At 60.4% G+C, this 26,120-nt stretch overlaps 1 protein-coding gene across 1 annotated transcript; it reads right to left on the bottom strand.

Moving 5' to 3' along the window:
- Nucleotides 1–784: 784 nt before the first annotated feature.
- On the bottom strand, nucleotides 785–26,068 carry N7509_000493 (cyclosporine synthetase; the record flags this gene model as incomplete). Its single annotated transcript, XM_056625130.1, has 4 exons — nucleotides 785–1,909; nucleotides 2,007–4,758; nucleotides 4,811–15,813; nucleotides 15,869–26,068. The coding sequence occupies 4 exons, from the start codon at nucleotides 26,066–26,068 to the stop codon at nucleotides 785–787; spliced, it is 25,080 nt and encodes an 8,359-aa protein (XP_056493712.1).
- Nucleotides 26,069–26,120: the final 52 nt, after the last annotated feature.

The following is a 26,120-nucleotide window of genomic DNA, read 5'->3' on the forward strand; positions in this document are numbered from 1 at the left end:
TGAGAATTACGAGATTGGATCCTGGAAGCTGATAAATGCTCTCCAATGAGTTGTGCTTGGCTGTCACCTTTGATCAGTCTTCTCTCGTGTCGCAAGAGCATAGCGCGGTTGATATTGCATACTAAATCTCGGGCCTCTCGAGTCATGTCGTCTGGCAGGGTCTGCCAGTTTCTTCACCGCAAATTGCGGCTATCACCTTCTGATCGATAACATTGACGAACGTTGCGGAAAGGCATGCTGCGAGGTCATTAAACGTCAAGATCTGATTGATACTCACGGTAGAAATTTTGAAGCTCCGGGCCTCCTTCATACGCGCGGACATCACGATGGAAATTGCCAGCGAGACTGAAGGCATAGTTGCTACAGTGAACGACAACGAGTAAGGGCCGTAAGCGAAATTTAGACAAAAACACCCCCGCCCCGTTTAAAAACAAAATATAATGCTCTTAGAATAATATAAAGCAAATTGCCTGTGCTCTAATCAGTAGAATCTAATCAGTAGAATCTTAGTTAAGTAAACTAAATATATTATATCTATTATATACAAGAATTTGGTTCAGAGCTGCTAAATTAAACTCAAAGGGGTTTAATTTCTGACCCTTGAACGCATAAAATCAATGAAAAACTGGAAAAGTAAAACAAATGAAAATGAAAGGCAGAGACAAACACAGAAACACAATAGCGCATCGGTTGAGTGTTCCCATGCGATTTGTCTCATTAACGCCTTTTCAGACTGAAGGAGTGGGTATTCAAGTTCAAGCTGCACGGGTTATGCTATCTCCGCTCACATATTGACAAGCAGCGCGAAGGGAGCACTATCATGCACTGCGGCATGCTCACCGCCGCTTAAGCCGGACTGAATCTTGGCTGCGTAGTCAACCACGACAGAGTAGTCAAAGAGATCTTTGACAGAGGTTCGTAAGTGCAAACGGGAGGCGATTCGCGAAACGAGCTTCGCCGCCATGAGCGAATGGCCGCCGAGGTCGAAGAAATTGTCCGTGATGCCGACCTCTAGCCCGAGCACATGCCCAAACTCTTCGCACAGCGCGCGCTCCACGTCGTTGCGCGCAGGAACCACCTCTCGTGGGCCCCGTCCTGTCGCGTCTCCTAGCGCCCTCGTCGCCAGCGCACGTCGGTCGACTTTACCGTTGGCGTTCAGAGGCATTCGGTCCAGGACTTGGATTCTGGACGGCACCATGTAGGCCGGGAGCGCCGCCTGCAGCGCCGCCCGGAGGTGGCCCTCGATCTTCTGGCTCAGCTGCCGGCGCAGCGGATGATTGGCAAGCGAGTCCTCCCGGCAGGTCTCGTGGTCGGTAGGGAAGCGGAATAGTGGTCGCAGGCCCTCCATGCGATGGAAGACGGCATCGAGGCCGCCCCGGAGGGAGCGCTGACGGGCCCAGCTGATCTCGACCCGGAAGCCTGCCTCTCTGGCGAGGTTGTCAAGGTCAAGGGCGGACAGAGCACAGCAGTGGCGTGCCGACTCGCGCGCAGATAGCAGCCAATCGCCCTTCTCGCCCACCGGTGCGTCCTCGGTCTCAGCATCCAGCGAGTCAATGACATGCCGCTCGACGGCGGTTTTGACGTTGGCGATGTTGCTGACCGCCAGCAGTTGTGACTCCGCGGACGTATGAAGTAGACGTCGCAACCCCTCACGGTCAAGCCCCGCCGCGGTGAAGTCGGTCCATTCCTCTACATCGAGGACCTGCGGTGGAGGTGTACCGGAGTGTCGAGCGTGGATGACTGCGGCATAGCGGTAGCAGCTCAGCTCGTTCGTCGCCTTCACCCTCTTTGGCAGGATCTCGACGTGCGACACTGCATTGGGTAGCAGGGCGGGCAGGCGAGTGAAGAAGGCAGGATCCACCAACAACTCTTCCTCGGCCTCCTCGGTGCTCGCTGAGATGCGTCCGGACTGCTTCCTTTGTCGTGGCATCTCCAAGCGCGTGTAGCGCCTTGGTAGTGCCGAACTCACGGTACAGGGCCCACGAACGCATGTCACCGAAGAACACACGCTGCACTCCGTCGACTTGTAGGAGCTGGGCCACAGTGTCGGACAAATACTCCGCAGTCGGGAAGTACTGCGCCACCGAGTTAATCACAATAACGTCTGGAGAGTTCAGTGGGCCTATTTGCCCCAGGTCGGTGGCTGCGCCGACATGCAGCTGCACCTTGCCCGCGAAGGTCGGATGTGCCGCGGCCATGCGCTTCACAAACGCAACGGCGGTGGCAGACGGATCGAGCCCAACGTAGCTCTGCAGACTGTCGGGGAGGTTGAAGAGGATCATGCCCGTGCCGGTACCGATCTCGCAGACGTTTGCTGGATGACCGCCGGCCTCGATGGCAGCCATGGTGTCGTCCAGCCACTCATTCATCTCACCACGGTCAATGGTGCTTCCATCATACATGGATGTCCAGCCGACAAAGTCCCGACCCAGGCGTGCTGGGTCGATGGTGTCAATGCTGGCATAAGTGCCCTGATCAAAACGACCTGTCCATCCCAGCACCTGTTCCACCGCTTCATACTCACCAACATTGATACCGTCTTCCCCTGCTTGCGCTTGATCGGGGTACAGCGTGATGAAGCTGACGAGCTCGGGGTCTTCACCTTCGGCAGTACGTAGCAGCGCGACGGCTTCGTCAACAGCGCTGTCGCGCCGGATAGCGTGCTCGACCTCGCCGAGCTCGATTCTGTTGCCACGCAACTTGATCTGGTGGTCCAATCGCCCGAAGAACTCGAGCTGGCCATCGGTCGGGCGGTGGCGGACCCGATCGCCCGTGCGGTAGGCCTTTATTATCTCTCCGTCCACGGTCACTTCGACAAAGCGGTCTTGATTGAGCGCCGGGTCAGTGTAGCCGCGGGCCAAGCCGTCGCCTATGACGACGAGTTCGCCCATCACTCCGAGTGGGACCAGGCATTGCCGTGCGTCCATGACGAGGGCTCCTGAGTTGGAGATGCTTGCGCCGATTGGCAGCCCGTTCGCGGTCTTGTCTTCTGCCTCAACGTTGAAAATGGTACTAACAACGGCGTTCTCTGTCGGCCCGTAGGCATTAACGACCTTGCCTGTCACTAGTCGGCTCGCATTCTGCGCATCCCGTGCGTCAAAGCGCTCTCCACAAACGAGCAGCGTGGTAAGGTTGGACAGACTTGCTGGAGCATCGGTTAGACACTGCTTTACGAGTGCTGGAGTGAAGATGGCAGCACGGATAGCCTCTGTTTGAAGCACACGGCCAAGGGCCGGAGCATCGAGGACAGTAAGATGATCTATAGATATGATAGTGCCGCCGTTCAACAAAGGCGCATAGATCTCCCATGTAGATAAATCGAAGCTCAGCGTTGTCACATGAGCAACACGTACAGCGGCCTGCTCCGTCGTATGTAGATTGGTATTCCTCACAAGGCGGACAATGCCGCGGTGTTCGACCATCACCCCCTTCGGCCGGCCGGTCGAGCCAGAGGTAAACATGACATACGCGAGGCTAGTGGCCCCCGGGGACGCCAGCAGTGGCGCCATGGTGCGCCAGCCATCGGGCGCGCGCTCCAGTGCCTCTAAAATGGGTACGAATGAGACATCCTCGAGCTGGGTGGCCGGCCGCTCGACCTCGGTGCCGATCAGGACCAGCTTTTCCCCAGCCACCGCCTTAAAAATGCTCTCTAAGCGGCCTAGAGGCACGTTCACGTCTAGCGGAAGGTAAGCTAGGTTGGCCTTCAAGATGCCGATGAGAGCAACGACGGTCTCGCACGAGCGCGGCGCCAAAACCGCCACTAGGCTCTCCGCCGCCAAGCCTCGCTGCGCGAGCCAACAAGCCACGCGATCTGAGCGCTCGTCCAGCTCAGCATATGTGAGCTGTGTGACTGAATCTTTGATTGCAATCACCTCCGGGCACGCTGACACCTTCTCGCGGAAAAGCTCGGGCACGCTTGAGTCTCGCGGGTAGTCGGTGCGCTCAATGCGTGTCAGACCGAGCTCCCGCAGGGCCGAGGACCCGTGCGTCAGCGGCGCAGTAGCCACCGCGATCGAGGGATCCCGAAGTCCCTGCTCGAGTAGTTCCAAGAACACGCTCGCTATGCTACGGACTGACGCCTCTTCGAATAGATCCTCGGCGTACATGATGGTGCCCCGCAGGCGCCCGTGCTCGGTGAAGAAGTGGAACTCGATATCGAAGCGGGTAGAGCTGGTGTCTCCAACTGGCTCTGTCTGCACGCCTTCAAGACGTAGATACCCAATATCTTTCTGTGAGTGAACCGCAAAAGCGTTCTGCACCAGGGGATGGCGCGATAGATCACGCGAACCTGGGCGGAGCTCTGCAACGAGCCTCTCAAACGGTACATCCTGATGCGCGGCCGCGGCCGCGGTCGTCGCAAGCACTTGCGCAACGAGCGACTGGAACGACTCGTCTTCCACGTGAATCCGGATGCACTGCATGTTGACAAAGAAGCCAATCAGGTCCTCAAGCTCCTGCCGGTTCCGGTTGGCGATCGGCGTGCCGATCGTTGCGTCTTCGACTCCTGTAAGCCGATACTGAGTCGCCCGGAACGCCGCGAGGAGCACAGCAAAGGGTGTGGCTTGGTGAGTCTTACAGAAGGCGTGGAGGTTATTGTATAAGGCACCCTCGATCATGACCTGATGCACGCCCGCCTTGCCCGACAATACGGCCGGCCGTGGCTTGTCGCTGAGCAGCTCCGCCGGCTGGCTACCATCTAGCTGTTGCTTCCAGTACGACAGCTGACGCTCCTGCTCCTCGGCCTGTGCTGCCCTCTCTCTGCCAGACAGAAAAATCGCGGTACTGAATAGGCAGCGGGCTCACTTGCAACAGTGGATCCTCGCCGCGCACCGCAGCGGCGTAGAAGCTAGCCAGTTCACGCTGTAGGACGTCGACAGACCATCCGTCCGAGATAATGTGGTGCATCACCATGGACAACACATGGTCATGGGGACCGAGGCAGAAGACGGTGGCCCGCCATCCGGGCTCGCTCTGGAGATCGAACGGTGTGGTGTGCTCTTCCCGCAGAGCTTGTGTCAGGGCGGTCCAGTCGCCGCCGGGGATATTAACGGTGCGCAGGGAGCGGGCGACGAAGGGTCGGACAAGCTGTACGCCAGCTCCCTCGCGCTGGCCGAACACAGTACGCAGTGGCTCATGGCGCTCTTCCAGCGCCTGTAGCGCTTTATTAAGCGCCGAAAGTTGCAGGGGACCACGCAGCCGGGTCGCGAATGGCATCAGATACCAGGTAGCGTCCGGGTACAGGCGCTCGAGGAACCAGAGGCGACCCTGCGCGAAAGATTGCACGACGGGCCCGCTGAGCTGGGTGCGCGGAATAGGCACGTAGGTGGTGTCGCCCCGGGCGTGCGCCAGCCGCCCAGCTAGGTCGGCTACGCGCGGGGCGTCAAAGACGTCTCTTACTGTGATCGTAGTATGGAGTCGCCGATTGATGCGCGACACCACGCGAGTGGCCATGAGTGAATGGCCGCCGAGGTCAAAGAAATTGTCCGTGACGCCGACCTCCAGCCCAAGCACATGCCCGAACTCTTCGCACAGCGCACGCTCCACGTCGTTACGCGCAGGCAACACCTCTCGCGGGCCCCGCCCAGCCGCATCGCCAAGCGCTTTCGCCGCGAGCACCCGCCGGTCGACCTTGCCATTAGCATTCAGAGGCATTCGGTCCAGGACCCGGATCCTCGACGGCACCATGTAGGCCGGGAGCGCCGCCTGCAGCGCCGCCCGGAGGTGGCCCTCGATCTTCTGGCTCAGCTGCCGGCGGAGCGGGTGATTGGCAAGCGAGTCCTCCCGGCAGGTCTCGTGGTCGGTAGGGAAGCGGAATAGTGGTCGTAGGCCCTCCAAGCGATGGAAGACGGCATCGAGGCCGCCCCGGAGGGAGCGCTGACGGGCCCAGCTGATCTCGACCCGGAAGCCTGCCTCTCTGGCGAGGTTGTCAAGGTCAAGGGCGGACAGAGCACAGCAGTGGCGTGCGGACTCGCGCGCAGATGACAGCCAATCGCCATTCTCACCCACCGGTGCGTCCACGGCCTCGGTATCCAGCGAGTCAATAACATGCCGCTCGACGGCGGTTTTGGCGTTGGCGATGTTGCTGACCGCCAGCAGTTGCGACTCCGCGGATGTGTGAAGTAGACGTCGCAACCCCTCACGGTCAAGCCCCGCCGCGGTGAAATCAGTCCATGCGTCGACATCGAGGACCTGCGGTGGAGGTGTACCGGAGTGTCGCCCGTGGATGACTGCGGCGTAGCGGTAGCAACTCAGCTCGTTCGTCGCCTTCACCCTCTTTGGCAGAATCTCGACGTGCGACACTGCATTGGGTAGCAGGGCGGGCAGGCGAGTGAAGAAGGCAGGATCCACTAACAACTCTTCCTCGGTCTCCTCGGTGCTCGCTAGATGCGCCTGGACTGCTTTCTTTGTCGTAGCATCTCCAAGCGCGTGTAGCGCCTTGGTAGTGCCGAACTCACGGTACAGAGCCCACGAGCGTATGTCGCCGAAGAACACACGCTGCACTCCGTCGACTTGTAGGAGCTGGGCCACAGTGTCGGACAAATACTCCGCAGTCGGGAAGTACTGCGCCACCGAGTTAATCACAATAACGTCTGGAGAGTTCAGTGGGCCTATTTGCCCCAGGTCGGTGGCTGCGCCGACATGTAGCTGCACCTTGCCCGCGAAGGTCGGATGTGCCGCGGCCATGCGCTTCACAAACGCAACGGCGGCGGCAGATGGATCGAGTCCGACGTAGCTCTGCAGACTGTCGGGGAGGTTGAAGAGGATCATACCCGTGCCGGTGCCGATCTCGCAGACGTTTGCTGGTCGACCACCGGCCTCGATGGCAGCCATGGTGTCGTCCAGCCACTCATTCATCTCGCCACGGTCAATGGTGCTTCCATCATACATAGATGTCCAGCCGACGAAGTCCCGACCCAGGCGCGCTGGGTCGATGGTCTCAACGTCGGCATAGGTGCCTGCGTCAAAGTGATCCGCCCACGCTCCTACCTGTTCCGCTTCCTCATCCGCAGTCGAAGTGTGTCCGTTCGGCAGAGCTTGCGTTTTATCTGAGTGGAGCGTGATGAAACTAACGAGCTCGGGGTCTTCACCTTCAGCAGTACGTAGCAGCGTGACGGCTTCGTCCACTGCACTGTCGCGTAGAAGGGCGTGCTCGACCTCGCCGAGCTCGATTCTGTTGCCACGCAGCTTGATCTGGTGGTCCAGCCGCCCGAAGAACTCGAGCTGGCCATCGGTCGGGCGGTGACGGACCCGATCGCCCGTGCGGTAGGCCTTTATTGTCTCTCCGTCCACGGTCACCTCAATGAAGCGGTCTTGATCAAGCGCCGGGTCAGTGTAGCCACGGGCCAAGCCATCACCCGTGACCACAAGCTCGCCCATCACCCCGAGTGGGACCAGGTTTTGCCGAGCGTCCATGACAAGCGCTCCTGAGTTACTTATAGCGCAGCCGATCGGTATGCCGTTGACACCCCGCTCATGAGCCGGAATATGGTAGATGGCGCTAAAGGTCGTATTCTCGGTTGGGCCGTATCCGTTGATCACGTCGCCGGAGACAAGGCGCCTGACCTGGTCCGCGTCACTCGGATCGAAGCGGTCTCCGATAGCGAAGAGCGTGTTGAGTAGCGACAGCGCAGAAGGTGCATCGGTCAAACACTGCTTTAGGAGCGCTGGAGTCAGCATGGCGGCTCGAACGGCCTCGGCCTCGAATAGGCGGCCGAGGGCCGGGACGTTAAGGACGGTAAAGTGATCTATGCAGATAATGGTACCGCCATTCAGCAAGGGGGCGTAGATCTCCCACGTGGCTGCGTCAAACGCGAGGTTGGCGACGTGAGCCACGTTTGTTGCGGCATGCAGCTGCGGAACTACATTTGTGTTCCTCACCAGGCGGACAATGCTACGATGCTCGACCATCACGCCCTTGGGCCGGCCCGTCGAGCCGGAAGTAAACATGACATAAGCTAGGCTGGTGGCCCCGGGAGCTGAGAGCCGCGGCACTATAGTCTTCCAAGCTTTGGGCGCGCGCTCTAGCGCGACCGCGATGGGTATGAATGCGACATCCTCGAGCTGGGTAGCCGGGCGCTCGACGCCGGTACCGATCAGGAGCAGCCTCTCCCCGGTCACCGCTGTCAGAATACTGTCTAGGCGGGCCGTCGGTGCGTTGACGTCTAGAGGCAGGTATGCCAGGTTAGCTTTTAGGATGCCGACGAGGGCAACGATGGTCTCGCACGAGCGCGGCGCCAAGACCGCCACAATACTCTCCGCCGCTAAGCCGCGCTGCGCGAGCCAGCAAGCCACGCGATCTGAGCGCTCATCCAGCTCAGCGTATGTGAGCTGTGTGACAGAGTCCTTCACCGCAATCGCGGCCGGGGACGCTGACACCTGTTGGCGGAAGAGCTCGGGCACGCTTGAGTCTCGCGGGTAGTCTGTGCGCTTGATACCATTCATACTAAGCTCGAGCAGGGATGACACGACGTGTGTCAGCGGTGCCGTAGCAGCTTCGATCAAGGGATCCCGAAGTCCCTCCTCGAGTAGTCCCAGGAACACGCTCGCCATGTTACGAACTGACGCCTCTTCGAATAGATCCTCGGCGTACATGATGGTGCCCCGCAGGCGCCCGTGCTCAGTGAAGAAATGGAACTCGATATCGAAGCGGGTGGAGCTGGTGTCTCCCACCGGCTCTGTCTGCAGGCCTTCGAGACGTAAATAGCCAATATCTTTCTGTGAGTGAACAGCAAACACGCTCTGCACTAGGGGATGGCGCGACAGGTCACGCGCCCCCGGGCGTAACTCAGCAACGAGCCTCTCGAACGGCAGGTCCTGATGTGCGGCCGCGGCCGCGGTCGTTGCAAGCACCTGTGCAACGAGCGACTCGAACGACTCGGATTCCACGTGGATTCGGATGCACTGCATGTTGACGAAGAAGCCGACCAGGTCCTCAAGCTCCTGCCGGTTCCGGTTGGCGATCGGCGTGCCGATCGTGGCGTCTTCGACTCCTGTGAGCCGGTAGTGAGTCGCCCGGAATGCCGCCAGAAGGACGGCGAAGGGCGTTGCTTGGTGAGTCTTACAGAAGGCGTGAAGGTTGTTGTACAGCGCTCCCTCGATCATGACCTCGTGAACGCTCGCCTTGCCAGACGATACAGCCGGCCGTGGCTTGTCGCTGAGCATCTCTGCGGGCTGGCTACCATCCAGCTGTTGCTTCCAGTACGCCAGCTGACGCTCTTGCTCCTCGGCCTGTGCTGCCTCTCTCTGCCAGACAGAAAAATCGCGGTACTGAATAGGCAGCGGGCTCACTTGCAACAGTGGATCCTCGCCGCGCACCGCAGCGGCGTAGAAGCTAGCCAGCTCCCGTTGCAGGATGTCCACAGACCATCCGTCGGATACAATGTGATGCATCACCATGGAAAGTACGTGGTCATCCGGCCCCAGGCAGAAGATGGCGACGCGCCATCCAGGTTCGTTCTCGAGATCGAACGGTATGGTGTGCTCTTCGCGGAGAGCTCGCGTCAGGGCAGTCCAGTCACCGCCGGGGACATTGACTGCGCGCAGGGATCGGGCGACGAAGGGTCGGACGAGCTGTACGTCGGTTCCCTTGCGCTGGCCGAACACAGTGCGTAGTGGCTCATGGCGCTCTTCCAGCGTCTGCAGCGCCTTCTCAAGCGCCGAAAGCTGCAGGGGACCACGCAGCCGGGTCGCGAATGGCATTAGATACCAAGTGGAGTCCGGGTACAGGCGGTCGAGGAACCAGAGACGGCCCTGCGCAAAGGACTGGACTACGGGTCCACCGAACTGGGTGCGCGGAATAGGCACGTAGGGGGTGGCACCGAGCGCGCGCGCCGCTCGAACGGCCAGGTCGGCTACGCGCGGGGCATCGAAGACGTCTCTTACCGTGATTGTGGTGTGAAGTCGTCGATTGATGCGCGACACCACGCGAGTGGCCATGAGCGAATGACCGCCAAGGTCGAAGAAATTGTCCGTGATGCCGACCTCCAGCTCGAGCACATGCCCGAACTCCTCGCACAGCGCGCGCTCCACGTCATTGCGCGCAGGCACCACCTCTCGCGGGCCACGCTCAACCGCGTCGCCCAGCGCCCTCGTCTCCAGCGCGCCCCGGTCGACCTTGCCATTAGCATTCAGAGGCATCTGGTCCAGGACCTGGATCCTTGCCGGCACCATATAGGCTGGCAGTGTCGCCTGCAGCGCCGCGCGAAGGTCGTCTTCGGTATCCCGTCGAAAGTGATTAGCCGCCGAGTCCGTGTCTACCGTTGTCTCACCGGCGTGGAGCGTTATGAAGCTAACAAGTTCGGGGTCTTGACCTTCAGCAGTTCGCAGCAGCGCGACGGCTTCGTCCACTGCACTGTTGCGTTGTAGGGCGTGCTCGACCTCGCCGAGCTCGATTCTGTTCCCACGCAGCTTGACCTGGTGGTCCAGTCGCCCGAAGAACTCGAGCTGGCCATCGGTCGGGCGGTAGCGGACCCGATCGCCCGTGCGGTAGGCCTTTATTGTCTCTCCGTCCACGGTCACCTCAATGAAGCGGTCTTGATCAAGCGCCGGGTCAGTGTAGCCGCGGGCCAAGCCGTCACCCGTGACCACGAGCTCGCCCATCACCCCGAGGGGGACCAGACGTTGTCGCGAGTCCATGACGACCGCTCCGGAGTTGCTAATAGCCCCACCAATTGGGACTCCATTGGCGTATGGCTCACTGTAAGAGATCTTGCATATTGTACTATAGGTTGTGTTTTCGGTCGGCCCGTAGACGTGGTAGAAGCCGCCTTTAAGCAGTCGAGAGGCACGCGCAGCGTCTTCTGGTCTCATTCTTTCACCGCCCGCGAACAGATTTTGCAATGCTCCAATAGCGATAGTCATATCTTTGAGTCTGTCCTTGAACAAGGCAGTGGATAAGAATGCTGATTTAATATCCTCTTCTTGTATTTTTCTGCTAAGGGCAGCGATGTCCAAAGTTGTGTAGTAGTCGATGCATGTTATGGTTCCACCATTAAGAAGTGGTGTATATATTTCCCAAGTTGCTGCATCGAATGCGAGATTTGATAGATGAGCCATGTTTGCAGCAGCATGAGTAGTGGACATCAGGTTTGTTTCCTTCACAAGCCGAACGATGCTGCGATGCTCCACCATCACCCCCTTGGGTCGGCCCGTCGACCCGGAGGTGAACATGACATACGCGAGGCTCCTGGCCCTGGGGGCCTCTAGCAGCTGCGCCATGGTCCGCCAGTCGTCGGGTGCGCGCTCCAGCGCCGCTGAGATGGGTACGAATGCGACACCATCCAGCGAGGTGGCTGGTCGGTTGACATCAGCACCGATCAGAATCAGCCTCTCCCCGGTCACTGCCATCAGAATACTGTCCAGGCGGGCCGTCGGTGCGTTGATATCTAGAGGCACGTATGCTAGGTTGGCTTTTAGGATGCCGACGAGGGCAACGATGGTCTCGCACGAGCGCGGCGCCAAGACCGCCACCATACTCTCCGCCGCCAAGCCTCGCTGCGCGAGCCAGCAAGCCACGCGATCTGAGCGCTCATCCAGCTCAGCGTATGTGAGCTGTGTGACAGAGTCCTTCACCGCAATCGCGGCCGGGGACGCTGACACCTGTTGGCGGAAGAGCTCTGGCACGCTTGAGTCTCGTGGGTATTCGGTGCGCTCAATGCGTGTCAGACCGCGCTCCCGCAGGCCCGAGAGCCCATGCGTCAAGGGAGTATTAGCAACTTCGATCGAGGGATTCCGAAGTCCCTGCTCGAGTAGTTCAAGAAACACACTCGCCATGCTACGGATTGACGCCTCTTCAAACAAATCCTTGGCATATATGATCGTACCGCGCAAGCGCCTGTGTTCAGTGAAGAAGTGAAACTCAATATCAAAGCGAGTGGAAATCGTGCCTCCCACTGGCTCTGTCTGCAAACCTTCGAGGCGAAGGTAACCAATATCTTCGTGAGTATCTACTTGAAATAAGGTCTGAATCAATGGATGACGAGATAAGTCACGAGACCCTCGCCGGAGCTCAGACACAAGCCTCTCGAACGGTACATCCTGATGTGCGGCCGCAGCCGCGGTAGTCGCAAGCACTTGACCGACGAGCGACTGGAACGACTCGTCTTCCACGTGAATCCGGATGCACTGCATGTTGACAAAGAAGCCGACCAGGTCCTCAAGCTCCTGTCTGTTCCGGTTGGCGATTGGTGTGCCGATTGTGGCGTCTTGCACTCCTGTGAGCCGGTAGTGAGTCGCCCGGAATGCCGCCAGGAGCACGGCGAAGGGCGTTGCTTGGTGAGTCTTGCAGAAGTTGTGTAATTGATTGTACAAGGAACCCTCAATGACGAGCTCGTGCACGCCCGCCTTGCCCGACAACACGGCCGGTCGTGGCTTGTCGCTGAGCAGCTCCGCGGGCTGGCTACCATCCAGCTGTTGCTTCCAGTACGCCAGCTGACGCTCCTGCTCCTCAGCTTGAGTTGCCTCTCTCTGCCAGACGGAGAAATCGCGGTATTGAATCGGCAGCGGGCTCACTCGCAATAGTGGATCCTCGCCGCGCACCGCAGCGGCGTAGAAGATAGCCAGCTCCCGTTGGAGGACGTCGACAGACCATCCGTCCGAGATAATGTGATGCATCACCATGGAAAGCACGTGGTCATCCGGCCCCAGGGAGAAGACGGCGACGCGCCATCCGGGCTCGCTCTCGAGGTCGAATGGTGTGGTGTGCTCTTCCCGAAGAGCTTGTGTCAGGGTAGTCCAGTCACCACCAGGGACATCAACGTTGCGCAGAGGCCTGGCGACGAAGGGTCGGATAAGTTGCACGTCGGTTCCCTGATGCTGGCCGAATAAGGTGCGCAGTGGCTCGTGTCGCTCTTCCAGCGCCTGCAGCGCCTTGGCAAGGGCCGCAAGCTGCAGGGGGCCGCGCAGCCGGGTCGCGAATGGCATCAGATACCAAGTGGAGTCCGGGTAAAGACGGTCGAGGAACCATAGGCGACCCTGCGCAAAAGACTGTACGACGGGTCCATCGAGTAGATTGCGGACAATAGGCACGTAGGTGGTGTCACCGAGCGCTCGAGCCACCAGCGTGGCCAGGTCGGCTACGCGCGGGGCATCGAAGACGTCTCTTACCGTGATTGTGGTGTGAAGTCGTCGATTGATGCGCGAAACCACGCGAGTGGCCATAAGTGAATGGCCGCCGAAGTCAAAGAAGTTGTCTGTGATGCCGACCTCCAGTCCAAGCACATGCCCGAACTCCTCACACAGCACACGCTCCACGTCGTTACGCGCAGGCAACACCTCTCGCGGGCCCCGCCCAGCCGCATCGCCAAGCGCTTTCGTCGCGAGCACCCGCCGGTCGACCTTGCCATTAGCATTCAGAGGCATTCGGTCCAGGACCCGGATCCTCGACGGCACCATGTAGGCCGGGAGCGCCGCCTGCAGCGCCGCCCGGAGGTGGCCCTCAATCTTCTGGCTCAGCTGCCGGCGGAGCGGGTGATTGGCAAGCGAGTCCTCCCGGCACGTCTCGTGGTCGGTAGGGAAGCGGAATAGTGGTCGTAGGCCCTCCATGCGATGGAAGACGGCATCGAGGCCGCCTCGCAGGAAGCGCTGACGGGCCCAGCTGATCTCGACCCGGAAGCCTGCCTCTCTGGCGAGGTTCTCAAGGTCAAGGGCGGACAGAGCACAGCAGTGGCGTGCCGACTCGCGCGCAGATAGCAGCCAATCGCCCTTCTCGCCCACCGGTGCGTCCTCACCCTCGGCATCCAGCGAGTCAATGACATGCCGCTCGACGGCGGTTTTGTCGTTGGCGATGTTGCTGACCGCCAGCAGTTGCGACTCCGCGGATGTGTGAAGTAGACGCCGCAACCCCTCACGGTCGAGCCCCGCCGCGGCGAAGTCGGTCCATGCGTCTACATCGAGGACCTGCGGTGGAGGTGTACCGGAGTGTCGAGCGTGGATGACTGCGGCGTAGCGGTAGCAGCTCAGCTCGTTCGTCGCCTCCATCCTCTTTGGCAGGATCTCGACGTGCGACACTGCATTGGGTAGCAGGGCGGGCAGGCGAGTGAAGAAGGCAGGATCCACCAATAACTCTTCCTCGGCCTCCTCAGTGCTTGCTAGATGCGCCCGGACTGCTTCCTTTGTCGTGGCATCTCCAAGCGCGTGTAGTGCCTTGGTAGTGCCGAACTCACGGTACAGGGCCCACGAGCGTATGTCGCCGAAGAACACACGCTGCACTCCGTCGACTTGTAGGAGCTGGGCCACAGTGTCGGACAAATACTCCGCAGTCGGGAAGTACTGCGCCACCGAGTTAATCACAATAACGTCTGGAGAGTTCAGTGGGCCTATTTGCCCCAGGTCGGTGGCTGCGCCGACATGTAGCTGCACCTTGCCCGCGAAGGTCGGATGTGCCGCGGCCATGCGCTTCACAAACGCAACGGCGGCGGCAGATGGATCGAGTCCGACGTAGCTCTGCAGACTGTCGGGGAGGTTGAAGAGGATCATGCCCGTGCCGGTGCCGATCTCGCAGACGTTTGCTGGTCGACCACCGGCCTCGATGGCAGCCATGGTGTCGTCCAGCCACTCATTCATCTCGTCACGGTGAATGGTGCTTCCATCATACATAGATGTCCAGCCGACGAAGTCCCGACCCAGGCGCGCTGGGTCGATGGTCTCAACGTCGGCATAGGTACCTGCGTCAAAATGATCCGCCCACGCTCCTACCTGTTCTGCCTCCTCATCCGCAGTCGAAGTGTGTCCGTTCGGCAGAGCTTGCGTCTTATCTGAGTGGAGCGTGATGAAACTAACGAGCTCAGGGTCTTCACCTTCGGCAGTACGTAGCAGCGTGACGGCTTCGTCAACAGCGCTATCACACCGGATAGCGTGCTCGACCTCGCCGAGCTCGATTCTGTTGCCACGCAACTTAATCTGGTGGTCCAGCCGCCCGAAGAACTCGAGCTGGCCATCGGTCGGGCGGTGGCGGACCCGATCGCCCGTGCGGTAGGCCTTTATTGTCTCTCCGTCCACGGTCACCTCAATGAAGCGGTCTTGATCAAGCGTCGGGTCAGTGTAGCCACGGGCCAAGCCATCACCCGTGACCACAAGTTCGCCCATCACCCCGAGTGGGACCAGGTTTTGCCGAGCGTCCATGACAAGCGCTCCTGAGTTACTTATAGCGCAGCCGATCGGTATGCCGTTGACACCCCGCTCATGAGCCGGAATATGGTAGATGGCGCTAAAGGTCGTATTCTCGGTTGGGCCGTATCCGTTGATCACGTCGCCGGAGACAAGGCGCCTGACCTGGTCCGCGTCACTCGGATCGAAGCGGTCTCCGATAGCGAAGAGCGTGTTGAGTAGCGACAGCGCGGAAGGTGCATCGGTCAAACACTGCTTTAGGAGCGCTGGAGTCAGCATGGCGGCTCGAACGGCCTCGGCCTCGAATAGGCGGCCGAGGGCCGGGACGTCAAGGACGGTAAAGTGATCTATGCAGATAATGGTACCGCCATTCAGCAAGGGGGCGTAGATCTCCCACGTGGCTGCGTCAAACGCAAGGTTGGCGACGTGAGCCACGTTTGTTGCGGCATGCAGCTGCGGAACTACATTTGTGTTCCTCACCAGGCGGACAATGCTACGATGCTCGACCATCACGCCCTTGGGCCGGCCCGTCGAGCCGGAAGTAAACATGACATAAGCTAGGCTGGTGGCCCCGGGAGCTGAGAGCCGCGGCACTATAGTCTTCCAAGCTTTGGGCGCGCGCTCTAGCGCGACCGCGATGGGTATGAATGCGACATCCTCGAGCTGGGTAGTCGGGCGCTCGACGCCGGTACCGATCAGGAGCAGCCTCTCCCCGGTCACCGCTGTCAGAATACTGTCTCAGGCGGGCCGTCGGTGCGTTGACGTCTAGAGGCAGGTATGCCAGGTTAGCTTTTAGGATGCCGACGAGGGCAACGATGGTCTCGCACGAGCGCGGTGCCAAGACCGCCACGATACTCTCCGCCGCCAAGCCGCGCTGCGCGAGCCAGCAAGCCACGCGATCTGAGCGCTCATCCAGCTCAGCGTATGTGAGCTGTGTGACAGAGTCCTTCACCGCAATCGCGGCCGGGGACGCTGACACCTGTTGGCGGAAGAGCTCTGGCACGCTCGAGTCTCGCGGGTAGTCAGTGCGCTCAATGTATGTCAGACCGCGCTCCCGCAGGGCCGAGAGCCCGTGCGTCAAGGGAGTAGTAGCAACCTCGATCGAGGGAGTCCGAAGGCCGTGCTCAAGCAGTTGCAGGAACACGCTCGCCATGCTGCGGACTGATGTCTCTTCGAACAGATCCTCGGCGTACATGATCGTGCCGCGCAAGCGCCCTTGTTCAGTAAAAAAGTGAAACTCGCTGTCGAAGCGGGTAGACGTCGTTTCTCCTACCGGCTCTGTCTGCACTCCTTCGAGGCGGAGATACCCGATGTCTTTCTGTGAGTGGACCGCAAACACGTTCTGAACCAGGGGATGGCGGGACAGGTCACGCGCCCCCGGGCGGAGCTCCGCAACGAGCCTCTCAAACGGCAGGTCCTGATGCGCGGCCGCGGCCGCGGTCGTTGCAAGCACTTGGTCAACGAGCGCCTCGAATGACTCATCTTGAACATGGATCCGAATACACTGCATGTTGACAAAGAAGCCGACCAGGTCCTCAAGCTCCTGTCGATTCCGGTTGGCGATCGGTGTGCCGATTGTAGCGTCTTCGACTCCTGTCAGTCGATAGTGAGTAGCCCGGAAGGCCGCGAGGAGCACGGCAAACGGTGTAGCTTGGTGAGTCTTGCAGAAGGCCTGGAGGTTATTGTATAACGCGCCCTCGATCATGACCTCGTGGACGCCCGCCTTGCCAGACGATACGGCCGGCCGTGGCTTGTCGCTGAGCAGCTCCGCGGGCTGGCTACCATCCAGCTGTTGCTTCCAGTACGCCAGCTGGCGCCGCTGCTCCTCAGCCTGGGCTGCCTGCCTCTGCCAGACGGAGAAATCGCGGTATTGAATCGGCAGCGGGCTCACTCGCAATAGTGGATCCTCGCCGCGCACCGCAGCGGCGTAGAAGCTAGCCAGCTCCCGTTGGAGGACGTCGACAGACCATCCGTCCGAGATAATGTGATGCATCACCATAGAAAGCACGTGGTCATCCGGCCCCAGGGAGAAGACGGCGACGCGCCATCCAGGCTCGCTCTCGAGGTCGAATGGTGTGGTGTGCTCTTCCTGAAGAACTTGTGTCAGGGTAGTCCAGTCACCACCAGGGACATTAACGTTGCGCAGAGGCCTGGCGACAAAGGGTCGGATAAGTTGCACGTCGGTTCCCTGATGCTGGCCGAATAAGGTGCGCAGTGGCTCGTGTCGCTCTTCCAGCGCCTGCAGCGCCTTGGCAAGGGCCGCGAGCTGCAGGGGGCCGCGCAGCCGGGTCGCGAATGGCATCAGATACCAAGTGGAGTCCGGGTACAGGCGGTCGAGGAACCAAAGGCGACCCTGCGCAAACGATTGCACGACGGGCCCGCTGAGCTGGGTGCGCGGAATAGGCACGTAGGTGGTGTCGCCCAGGGTGTGCGCCAGCCGCTCGGCCAGGTCGGCCACGCGCGGGGCGTCAAAGACGTCTCTTACTGTGATCGTAGTATGGTGTCGCCGGTTGATACGCGACACCACGCGAGTGGCCATGAGAGAATGGCCGCCGAGATCGAAGAAATTGTCTGTGATCCCGACCTCCAGTCCAAGCACATGCCCGAACTCCTCACAGAGCGCACGTTCCACGTCGTTACGCGCAGGCAACACCTCTCGCGGGCCCCGCCCAGCCGCATCGCCAAGCGCTTTCGTCGCGAGCACCCGCCGGTCGACCTTGCCATTAGCATTCAGAGGCATTCGGTCCAGGACCCGGATCCTCGACGGCACCATGTAGGCCGGGAGCGCCGCCTGCAGCGCCGCCCGGAGGTGGCCCTCAATCTTCTGGCTCAGCTGCCGGCGGAGCGGGTGATTGGCAAGCGAGTCCTCCCGGCACGTCTCGTGGTCGGTAGGGAAGCGGAATAGTGGTCGTAGGCCCTCCATGCGATGGAAGACGGCATCGAGGCCGCCTCGCAGGAAGCGCTGACGGGCCCAGCTGATCTCGACCCGGAAGCCTGCCTCTCTGGCGAGGTTCTCAAGGTCAAGGGCGGACAGAGCACAGCAGTGGCGTGCCGACTCGCGCGCAGATAGCAGCCAATCGCCCTTCTCGCCCACCGGTGCGTCCTCACCCTCGGCATCCAGCGAGTCAATGACATGCCGCTCGACGGCGGTTTTGTCGTTGGCGATGTTGCTGACCGCCAGCAGTTGCGACTCCGCGGATGTGTGAAGTAGACGCCGCAACCCCTCACGGTCGAGCCCCGCCGCGGCGAAGTCGGTCCATGCCTCTACATCGAGGACCTGCGGTGGAGGTGTACCGGAGTGTCGAGCGTGGATGACTGCGGCGTAGCGGTAGCAGCTCAGCTCGTTCGTCGCCTCCATCCTCTTTGGCAGGATCTCGACGTGCGACACTGCATTGGGTAGCAGGGCGGGCAGGCGAGTGAAGAAGGCAGGATCCACCAATAACTCTTCCTCGGCCTCCTCAGTGCTTGCTAGATGCGCCCGGACTGCTTCCTTTGTCGTGGCATCTCCAAGCGCGTGTAGTGCCTTGGTAGTGCCGAACTCACGGTACAGGGCCCACGAGCGTATGTCGCCGAAGAACACACGCTGCACTCCGTCGACTTGTAGGAGCTGGGCCACAGTGTCGGACAAATACTCCGCAGTCGGGAAGTACTGCGCCACCGAGTTAATCACAATAACGTCTGGAGAGTTCAGTGGGCCTATTTGCCCCAGGTCGGTGGCTGCGCCGACATGTAGCTGCACCTTGCCCGCGAAGGTCGGATGTGCCGCGGCCATGCGCTTCACAAACGCAACGGCGGCGGCAGATGGATCGAGTCCGACGTAGCTCTGCAGACTGTCGGGGAGGTTGAAGAGGATCATACCCGTGCCGGTACCGATCTCGCAGACGTTTGCTGGTCGGCCGCCGGCCTCGATGGCAGCCATAGTGTCGTCCAGCCACTCATTCATCTCGCCACGGTCAATGGTGCTCCCATCATACATGGATGTCCAGCCGACGAAGTCCCGACCCAGGCGCGCCGGGTCGATGGTCTCAACGTCGGCATAGGTGCCTGCGTCAAAGTGATCCGCCCACGCTCCTACCTGTTCTGCCTCCTCGTCCGCAGTCGAAGTGTGTCCGTTCGGCAGAGCTTGTGTCCTATCTGGGTGGAGCGTGATAAAGCTGACGAGCTCAGGGTCTTCACCTTCGGCAGTACGTAGCAGCGCGACAGCTTCATCAACAGCGGTATCGCGTCGGATAGCGTGCTCGACCTCGCCGAGCTCGATTCTGTTGCCACGCAGTTTGATCTGGTGGTCCAGCCGCCCGAAGAACTCGAGCTGGCCATCGGTCGGGCGGTGGCGGACCCGATCGCCCGTACGATAGGCCTTTAGTATCTCTCCGCCCACGGTCACTTCGATAAACCGGTCTTGATTGAGTGTCGGGTCAGTATAACCGCGGGCCAAGCCATCACCCGTGACCACGAGCTCGCCCATCACCCCGAGCGGGACCAGGCGTTGTCGAGCGTCCATAACGAGCGCTCCCGAGTTACTAATAGCGCAGCCGATCGGTATGCCGTTGACACCCCGCTCATGAGCCGGAATGTGGTAGATGGCGCTAAAGGTCGTATTCTCGGTTGGGCCGTATCCGTTGATCACGTCGCCGGAGACAAGGCGCCTGACCTGGTCCGCGTCACTTGGATCGAAGCGGTCTCCGATAGCGAAGAGCGTGTTGAGTAGCGACAGCGCAGAAGGTGCATCGGTCAAACACTGCTTTAGGAGCGCTGGAGTCAGCATGGCGGCTCGAACGGCCTCGGCCTCGAATAGGCGGCCGAGGGCCGGGACGTCAAGGACGGTAAAGTGATCTATGCAGATAATGGTACCGCCATTCAGCAAGGGGGCGTAGATCTCCCACGTGGCTGCGTCAAACGCAAGGTTGGCGACGTGAGCCACGTTTGTTGCGGCATGCAGCTGCGGAACTACATTTGTGTTCCTCACCAGGCGGACAATGCTACGATGCTCGACCATCACGCCCTTGGGCCGGCCCGTCGAGCCGGAAGTGAACATGACATAGGCTAGGCTCGTGGCCCCGGGGGCTGAGAGCATTGGCACTATGCTCTTCCAGGGTCTGGGTGCACCCTCTAGCGTCTCTGCGATAGATACGAATGCAACACCCTCCACACGAGAGGCCGGCCGCTCGACCCCTGCCCCAAGCAGGACCAGTTGTTCCCCACCCACCGACTTCACAATGCTCTCAAGGCGACCCAGGGGCATATTGACATCCAGCGGAAGGTACGCCAGGTTGGCCTTTAGGATGCCGAGGAGGGCGATAATAGCCTGGCATGATCGTAGCGCCAAAACTGCCACCAGGCTCTCCGCTGGTAAGCCGCGCTGCGCGAGCCAACAAGCCAGGCGATCTGAGTGCTCATTCAACTCGGTGTATGTGAGCTGTGTGACTGCGTCCTTGACGGCGATCACATCTGGGGACCGTAACACCTGCTGGCGGAAAAGCTCTGGCACGCTTGAGTCTCGCGGATAGTCGGTTCGTTCGAGGCCTGTTAGACCCAGGTCGCGTAGGGCTGATAGTCCGTGCGACAGTGGCGCAGTAGCGAGGTTCATTGAGGGGATCCGAAGTCCCTCTTGGAGAAGTTCAAGGAATACGCTGGCCATGCTGCGGACTGATGTCTCTTCGAACAGATCCTCGGCGTACATGATCGTGCCGCGCAAGCGCCCTTGTTCAGTAAAAAAGTGAAACTCGCTGTCGAAGCGGGTAGAGGTCGTTTCTCCCACCGGCTCTGTCTGCACTCCTTCGAGGCGGAGATACCCGATGTCTTTCTGTGAGTGGACCGCAAACACGTTCTGAACCAGGGGATGGCGGGACAGGTCACGCGCCCCCGGGCGGAGCTCCGCAACGAGCCTCTCAAATGGCAGATCCTGATGCGCGGCCGCGGCCGCTGTTGTCGCGAGCACTTGTGCAACGAGTGACTGAAACGACTCGTCTTCTACATGGATCCGAATACACTGCATGTTAACAAAGAAGCCGACCAGGTCCTCAAGCTCCTGTCGGTTCCGGTTGGCGATCGGTGTGCCGATCGTGGCGTCTTCGACTCCTGTCAGTCGATAGTGAGTCGCCCGGAAGGCCGCCAGGAGCACGGCAAACGGTGTAGCTTGGTGAGTCTTGCAGAAGGACTGGAGGTTATTGTATAACGCGCCCTCGATCATGACCTCGTGGACGCCCGCCTTGCCAGACGATACGGCCGGTCGTGGCTTGTCGCTAAGCAGCTCTGCGGGCCGGCTACCATCTAACTGTTGCTTCCAGTACGCCAGCTGACGCTCCTGCTCCTCAGCTTGAGTTGCCTCTCTCTGCCAGACGGAGAAATCGCGGTATTGGATCGGAAGCGGGGTCACTCGCATTAGTGGATCTTCGCCGCGCACCGCAGTGGCGTAGAAGCTAGCCAGCTCCCGTTGCAGGATGTCCACAGACCATCCGTCGGAGATAATGTGATGCATCACCATAGAAAGTACGTGGTCATCTGGCCCTAGGCTGAAGACGGCGACGCGCCATCCGGGCTCGTTCTCGAGATCGAATGGTGTAGTGTGCTCATCCCGCAGAGCTTGTGTCACGGTGGCCCAGTCGCCGCCGGGGATATTGACAGTGCGTAGGGGCCGGGCGACGAAGGGTCGGACAAGCTGTACGTCTGTTCCCTCGCGCTGGCCGAACACAGTGCGTAATGGCTCATGGCGCTCTTCAAGCGCCTGGAGCGCTTTGCCAAGCGCCGAGAGCTGCAGGGGGCCGCGAAGGCGGGTCGCGAATGGCATCAGATACCAAGTGGAGTCCGGGTACAGGCGGTCGAGGAACCATAAGCGACCCTGCGCAAATGACTGGACGACGGGTCCACTAAGAAGTGTCCGCGGAATAGGCAGATATGGAGTAGCACCGAGGGCGTGCGCCACCCGTTGTGCGAAATCAGACACGCGCGGGGCGTCGAAGACCTCCCTCACTGTCATCGTGACATGAAGTCGCCGATTCACGCGCGACACCACGCGCGTGGCCATAAGTGAATGGCCGCCGAGATCGAAGAAATTATCTGTGATGCCGACCTCTAGCCCGAGCACATGCCCGAACTCTTCGCACAGCGCGCGCTCCACGTCGTTGCGCGCAGGAACCACCTCTCGTGGGCCCCGTCCTGTCGCGTCTCCTAGCGCCCTCGTCGCCAGCGCACGTCGGTCGACTTTACCGTTGGCGTTCAGAGGCATTCGGTCCAAGACTTGGATTCTGGACGGCACCATGTAGGCCGGGAGCGCCGCCTGCAGCGCCGCCCGGAGGTGGCCCTCGATCTTCTGGCTCAGCTGCCGGCGGAGCGGGTGATTGGCAAGCGAGTCCTCCCGGCAGGTCTCGTGGTCGGTAGGGAAGCGGAATAGTGGTCGTAGGCCCTCCATGCGATGGAAGACGGCATCGAGGCCGCCCCGGAGGGAGCGCTGACGGGCCCAGCTGATCTCGACCCGGAAGCCTGCCTCTCTGGCGAGGTTGTCAAGGTCAAGGGCGGACAGAGCACAGCAGTGGCGTGCCGACTCGCGCGCAGATGACAGCCAACCGCCCTTCTCGCCCACTAGTGCGTCCTCACCCTCGGCATCCAGCGAGTCAATGACATGCCGCTCGACGGCGGTTTTGACGTTGGCGATGTTGCTGACCGCCAGCAGTTGTGACTCCGCGAATGTGTGAAGTAGACGCCGCAACCCCTCACGGTCAAGCCCCGCCGCGGCGAAGTCGGTCCATGCCTCTACATCGAGGACCTGCGGTGGAGGTGTACCGGAGTGTCGAGCGTGGATGACTGCGGCATAGCGGTAGCAGCTCAGCTCGTTCGTCGCCTCCATCCTCTTTGGCAGGATCTCGACGTGCGACACTGCATTAGGTAGCAGGGCGGGCAGGCGAGTGAAGAAGGCAGGATCCACCAATAACTCTTCCTCGGTCTCCTCGGTGCTTGCTAGATGCGCCCGGACTGCTTCCTTTGTCGTGGCATCTCCAAGCGCGTGTAGCGCCTTGGTAGTGCCGAACTCACGGTACAGGGCCCACGAGCGTATGTCGCCGAAGAACACACGCTGCACTCCGTCGACTTGTAGGAGCTGGGCCACAGTGTCGGACAAATACTCCGCAGTCGGGAAGTACTGCGCCACCGAGTTAATCACAATAACGTCTGGAGAGTTCAGTGGGCCTATTTGCCCCAGGTCGGTGGCTGCGCCGACATGTAGCTGCACCTTGCCCGCGAAGGTCGGATGTGCCGCGGCCATGCGCTTCACAAACGCAACGGCGGTGGCAGACGGATCGAGCCCAACGTAGCTCTGCAGACTGTCGGGGAGGTTGAAGAGGATCATGCCCGTGCCGGTACCGATCTCGCAGACCTTTGCTGGATGACCGCCGGCCTCGATGGCAGCCATGGTGTCTTCCAGCCACTCATTCATCTCGCCACGGTCAATGGTGCTTCCATCATACATAGATGTCCAGCCGACGAAGTCCCGACCCAGGCGCGCCGGGTCGATGGTCTCGACGTCGGCATAGGTACCTGCGTCAAAGTGATCCGCCCACGCTCCTACCTGTTCCGCTTCCTCATCCGCAGTCGAAGTATGTCCGTTCGGCAGAGCTTGCGTCTTATCTGAGTGGAGCGTGATGAAACTAACGAGCTCAGGGTCTTCACCTTCGGCAGTACGTAGCAGCGTGACGGCTTCGTCAACAGCGCCATCACACCGGATAGCGTGCTCGACCTCGCCGAGCTCGATTCTGTTGCCACGCAACTTGATCTGGTGGTCCAGCCGCCCGAAGAACTCGAGCTGGCCATCGGTCGGGCGGTGGCGGACCCGATCGCCCGTGCGGTAGGCCTTTATTGTCTCTCCGTCCACGGTCACCTTAATGAAGCGGTCTTGATCAAGCGCCGGGTCAGTATAGCCACGGGCCAAGCCATCACCCGTGACCACAAGTTCGCCCATCACCCCGAGTGGGACCAGGTTTTGCCGAGCGTCCATGACAAGCGCTCCTGAGTTACTTATAGCGCGCCCGATCGGTATGCCGTTGACACCCCGCTCATGAGCCGGAATATGGTAGATGGCGCTAAAGGTCGTATTCTCGGTTGGGCCGTATCCGTTGATCACGTCGCCGGAGACAAGGCGCCTGACCTGGTCCGCGTCACTCGGATCGAAGCGGTCTCCGATAGCGAAGAGCGTGTTGAGTAGCGACAGCGCGGAAGGTGCATCGGTCAAACACTGCTTTAGGAGCGCTGGAGTCAGCATAGCGGCTCGAACGGCCTCGGCCTCGAATAGGCGGCCGAGGGCCGGGACGTCAAGGACGGTAAAGTGATCTACGCAGATAATAGTACCGCCATTCAGCAAGGGGGCGTAGATCTCCCACGTAGCTGCGTCAAACGCAAGGTTGGCGACGTGAGCCACGTTTGTTGCGGCATGCAGCTGCGGAACTACGTTCGTGTTTCTGACCAGACGGACAATGCTGCGATGCTCGACCATTACCCCCTTGGGTCGGCCCGTCGAGCCGGAGGTAAACATGACATACGCGAGGCTGGTGGCCCCGGGGGGTGGCAGCAGCGGCGCCATAGTTTGCGAGGCTTTGGGCGCGTACTCCAGCGCCTCCGAGATGGGTACCAAGGCGATACCTGAGAGCTGAGAGGCCGGTCGCTCGACCCCGGTGCCAATCAAGACCAGCTTGTCTCCGGCTACCGACCTCAAAGTGCTCTTTAAGCGTGCCAGCGGCAGGTTCACGTCCAGTGGCACATATGCTAGGTTCGCCTTTAGGATGCCAAGGAGGGCGATAATAGCCTGGCATGAGCGCAGCGCCAAAATCGCCACCAGACTCTCCGCCGCCAAGCCGCGCTGCATGAGCCAACAAGCCACGCGATCGGAGGTCTCATCCAGCTCGGCGTATGTGAGCTGCGTGGTTGAGTCCTTCACCGCAATCGCGTCCGGGGACGCTGACACCTGCTGGCGGAAGAGCTCGGGCACGCTTGAGTCTCGCGGGTAGTCGGTGCGCTCAATGCGTGTCAAACCGACCTTCCGCAGGGCGAAGACCCCATGGGTCAGCGATGCAGTAGCAATTTCAATCGAGGGATCCCGAAGTCCCTGCTCGAGTAGTTCCAAGAACACGCTTGCCATGCTGCGGACTGACGCCTCTTCGAACAGATCCTCGGCGTACAGGATCGTGCCACGCAGGCGCCCGTCTTCGGTGAAGAAATGGAACTCGCTATCGAAGCGAGTGGTCCTCGTATCTCCTACTGCTTCTGTTCGGACGCCTTCGAGGCGCAAGTAACCCATATCTGTCTGGGAGTGGACCGCGAATATATTTTGCACCAGGGGATGGCGGGACAGGTCACGCGCCCCTGGGCGGAGCTCCGCAACGAGCCTCTCAAACGGCAGATCCTGATGCGCGGCCGCGGCCGCGGTAGTCGCAAGCACATGGTCAACGAGCGCCTCAAATGACTCGTCTTCTACATGGATCCGAATACACTGCATGTTGACAAAGAAGCCGACCAGGTCCTCAAGCTCCTGTCGATTCCGGTTGGCGATCGGTGTGCCGATCGTGGCGTCTTCGACTCCTGTCAGTCGATAGTGAGTCGCCCGGAAGGCCGCCAGGAGCACGGCAAACGGTGTAGCTTGGTGAGTCTTGCAGAAGGCCTGGAGGTTATTGTATAACGCGCCCTCGATCATGACCTCGTGGACGCCCGCCTTGCCAGACGATACGGCCGGCCGTGGCTTGTCGCTGAGCAGCTCTGCGGGCCGGCTACCATCTAACTGTTGCTTCCAGTACGCCAGCTGACGCTCCTGCTCCTCAGCTTGAGTTGCCTCTCTCTGCCAGACGGAGAAATCGCAGTATTGGATCGGAAGCGGGGTCACTCGCATTAGTGGATCTTCCCCGCGCACCGCAGCGGCGTAGAAGCTAGCCAGCTCCCGCTGTAGGATGTCCACAGACCATCCGTCGGAGATAATGTGATGCATCACCATAGAAAGTACGTGGTCATCTGGCCCTAGGCTGAAGACGGCGACGCGC

The sequence above is a fragment of the Penicillium cosmopolitanum genome (assembly GCF_028827165.1).
Source record: "Penicillium cosmopolitanum strain IBT 29677 chromosome Unknown utg000003l:1.0-3747932.0:1.0-3751027.0, whole genome shotgun sequence".
Classification (NCBI taxonomy): domain Eukaryota; kingdom Fungi; phylum Ascomycota; class Eurotiomycetes; order Eurotiales; family Aspergillaceae; genus Penicillium; species Penicillium cosmopolitanum.